At 39.9% G+C, this 3287-nt stretch overlaps 1 protein-coding gene across 1 annotated transcript; it reads left to right on the forward strand.

The window, feature by feature from the left end:
• Positions 1 to 997: 997 nt before the first annotated feature.
• LOC128540723 (serine/threonine-protein kinase pim-2-like) lies at positions 998 to 2943 on the forward strand. Its single transcript, XM_053510736.1, has 5 exons — positions 998 to 1599; positions 1769 to 1819; positions 1997 to 2369; positions 2466 to 2642; positions 2828 to 2943. The coding sequence occupies exons 1-5, from the start codon at positions 1105 to 1107 to the stop codon at positions 2941 to 2943; spliced, it is 1212 nt and encodes a 403-aa protein (XP_053366711.1). The 5' UTR covers positions 998 to 1104.
• Positions 2944 to 3287: the final 344 nt, after the last annotated feature.

Raw genomic sequence — 3287 nt, forward strand, 5'->3', positions numbered from 1 at the left:
ATTGTATTTATTTACACTAGCTTTTTCTTTGCACAGTGAATCTTACAATCTTACTTTATTACAGAGCCCCCTGGTAACATTGGGGAGAAAAACATGTCTGGAGCTTAAATGATGATTAACAATATTACTTGCAAGCTGCAAGCTCCATATTAATGATGCTGTTTGCGATGTTAGGATCTATTTGCTACACAAACTTTGTCCACTAGATGGCAGTATAACGAGCTCTTAAATAAAGTGTCATGGAATGAAACTTTTTGGTGAAAATATTGTCTGGGAATCCTCGACACCTAAATGAGACTTTATCTCGCCATCACAGCAACACGGGGCAGATCCTGTTCATCGGCTTAATAAACTCAGGCATCGGCCGATGTGATTATTTAAAAATATGGGGGGTTTAGTCCAGATTAATCGACCGACCTCTAGTATTTACTACACACTGTAGTAACCTGTAGTATTTATTATAGTAATTTTAGTACAGTAAGGTTTAAAACCACTGTAGGATATTTTCTTCTTATGAATTGAAGGGAGATAATTTAGGACGTTGTTTATAAACTTTAGGCTGATTCTCCTGCTGCATCTTTCAAATTGTGCAGAAGCGTCTTTAGAACATGATGATGTCACAGAGCCCAAGCTACTCACAACACATCGCTTACAGACAGAGAAAAGCACAGAGAGAGAGAGAGAGAGAGAGAGAGAGAGAGAGAGAGATTTAAACATTTATTTTACCACACTAAATTCTGTAAAAAATTACAAACGTGATGACTCTCTGTTGTCCAGCAAACAGTAAGTTTATTTTTACTATTGTTGTGTGGAAAAAACATTAATTCTTAATGTACACGTTGAGGATGGGGACATGATGTTCTCACCACCTTCTGAGAGAGCAGTACATTAAACACTAGTTTATATAGTAGCTGTAGTAGGAAGTCACACTCAGTTTAGGGATGGAATTAAATCATATCAAGAAAATGTAAGACTTCTGAAGTGTATCCCTTCATGATGAAAGTGACTATATATGATTATGTGTATCAGTCAGTCCTAGTAATGTATAAAATTATATTATAAGCGGACCCACGCTTTACTGGAAAAGAAAGGACAGAGTATCTCATGAAGAGAAAAAGGTTGAATCTTGAGGAAGAATCTGATCCCCAGCCCAAGATGAGAAGAGGGTCAGAAGAGATGGATGTGAAGCCTGACAAGGCTGACACCTGTGTAGAGGCAACCCCGTCTATCACTATAAAAGAGAGAGAGAGAAACAGGGTGTCCGTTCCTTGTGAAGGCCCTGCAGTGAAGGCGAAGAAAAGAACAGAGAAGGAAGAGACCAACGTCAAGACTGAAAAGAGAGGTACGAGACAGAAAACAGGAACACAATCAGAACACTCTTTCCACAATCAGACATTTAATTTAACATTTTGGACTCAGACGTTACCTGTAGAAGTCTCACAAAGCTGGATTTGTAAAAGAAAGCTTTACTGTTTTTTTTTTCGCCTTTTTTTTTGTTTAACAGCAGACTTTTTCAGTCGCTACATTTTGGGACGTTTGCTGGGGAAAGGAGGATGTGGTGCAGTCCACGCAGGAGTTCGCAAATCAGACGGTAAAAAGGTAAATATCAGCAAATATAGAGTTAACAGGCACTGCTGAATACACCACCTGTAGATCAGTAGATATTACTGCCGGTAATAGACAGAGTTGTTTCGCTTCTTAGTGAGTTGGAAATTGTACTAATGTTAGATGAGAGCAGTGAAATTAAATATGCAGTTCTGTGTTACAGGTGGCCGTAAAGTTTATGCGCAAACCTGGAATTGACACCTACATCACCCTCGTAAGAGAACTTAAAACTTGTTTTTGTGATTTTTTTTAGATGAAACATGTGATGGGGAAAAGTAACACACCTCCTTAAACACAGTTTTACTTTTCACTCATTATTAGATGACAAATATAACACTTGACATCACACATCTATCCAGTCCAATCCTAACTATATCTATTGTGTTTTTAGCCTGGGGACACACGCAGACTCCCTCTTGAGGTGGCGCTCATGAAGCTCGTGTGCGAGCCACCTTACTGTCCCTTGGTGATCGAATTGGTGGAATGGCACGAGACATCCACACATGTCATCCTGGTCCTGGAGCGGCCCGAACCCTGCACTGACCTCTTCGACTACTGCGAAAATGAAACTATGTCTGAATCAATGGCTCGCATCATCACGCGGCAAGTTATTCACGCTGCACGTCACTGCAGTGACCGGGGTGTCTTCCATCGGGACATCAAGGCGGAAAACATTCTGCTGAACCCTCGTACTCTCGAGATAAAGCTGATCGATTTCGGCTGTGGAGATCTGCTGAAGAACACCCCCTACACGGAATATGCAGGTAATTGTAGCTTAAAGATGAGCTGATTTGATAGGAATTCATGGTGGATCGTTTTTGTAACCTTAATGCAACACTTCTTCTCCGTCTTCCATTCAGGCACGACGACTTTCTGTCCACCCGAATGGATCGTCAAAGGAGAGTACGAGGCGGAACCTGCCACCGTCTGGGGTCTTGGTGTATTCCTGTACCAACTGTTATGTGAAGAAGAGCTTTTCAGTGAAGCCAACGATATTGTAAATGGCCACGTAGACTTTCCTGATCATCTGTCTGAGGGTGAGAAAAATACAGATGCTTTACATTCTAAACCCGTACACAAAGCTGGAAAACCTCCACAGCAAAAATGGCTAGAAGGAAAACTAATTAAGAAAAAGCCTACATGACAGGAAATATAAACACTTAAAGTTTTAGAAGGTTAGAAAAGTTCATTATTTTAACCAATTATGTTAATGCACACACAGCTTCCTGCAGTCTGATAAAGTTGTGCCTACAACGAGACCCTACAAGACGACCAACACTCAAGCAGATCCTGTCACATCAGTGGTTCTGTGTTCAGGAGGCCAGGGAGAAACCGTGACACAAAAGGAAAGAGCAACTGGAGGCAGCAAGAATCTCCTTAGTACCTTATTGTGTGTGTTTAATGTGTTGCAATGGCTGTTAAAATAAAAGACTCTCTCATACTGTAAAATGTAAATAACAATATGTAAAATATATGTAAAAAAATATGTAAAATGTAATAAACTTGCATTTATTTTTTTTTGCACTGGTTCATGTCTATGTGTGCGTGTGTGTGTGCGTGTGTGTGTGAGTGGCTAATTTATCGTATTTTGACAGCCAAAGTGTTTTTTCACATTAATAACATGTTATACTTTTATATGTAACTTAACTTCAAAGAATAGTTCATGCATGCAGTAAAATGAC

Source organism: Clarias gariepinus, chromosome 2 (assembly GCF_024256425.1).
Source record: "Clarias gariepinus isolate MV-2021 ecotype Netherlands chromosome 2, CGAR_prim_01v2, whole genome shotgun sequence".
Taxonomy (NCBI): domain Eukaryota; kingdom Metazoa; phylum Chordata; class Actinopteri; order Siluriformes; family Clariidae; genus Clarias; species Clarias gariepinus.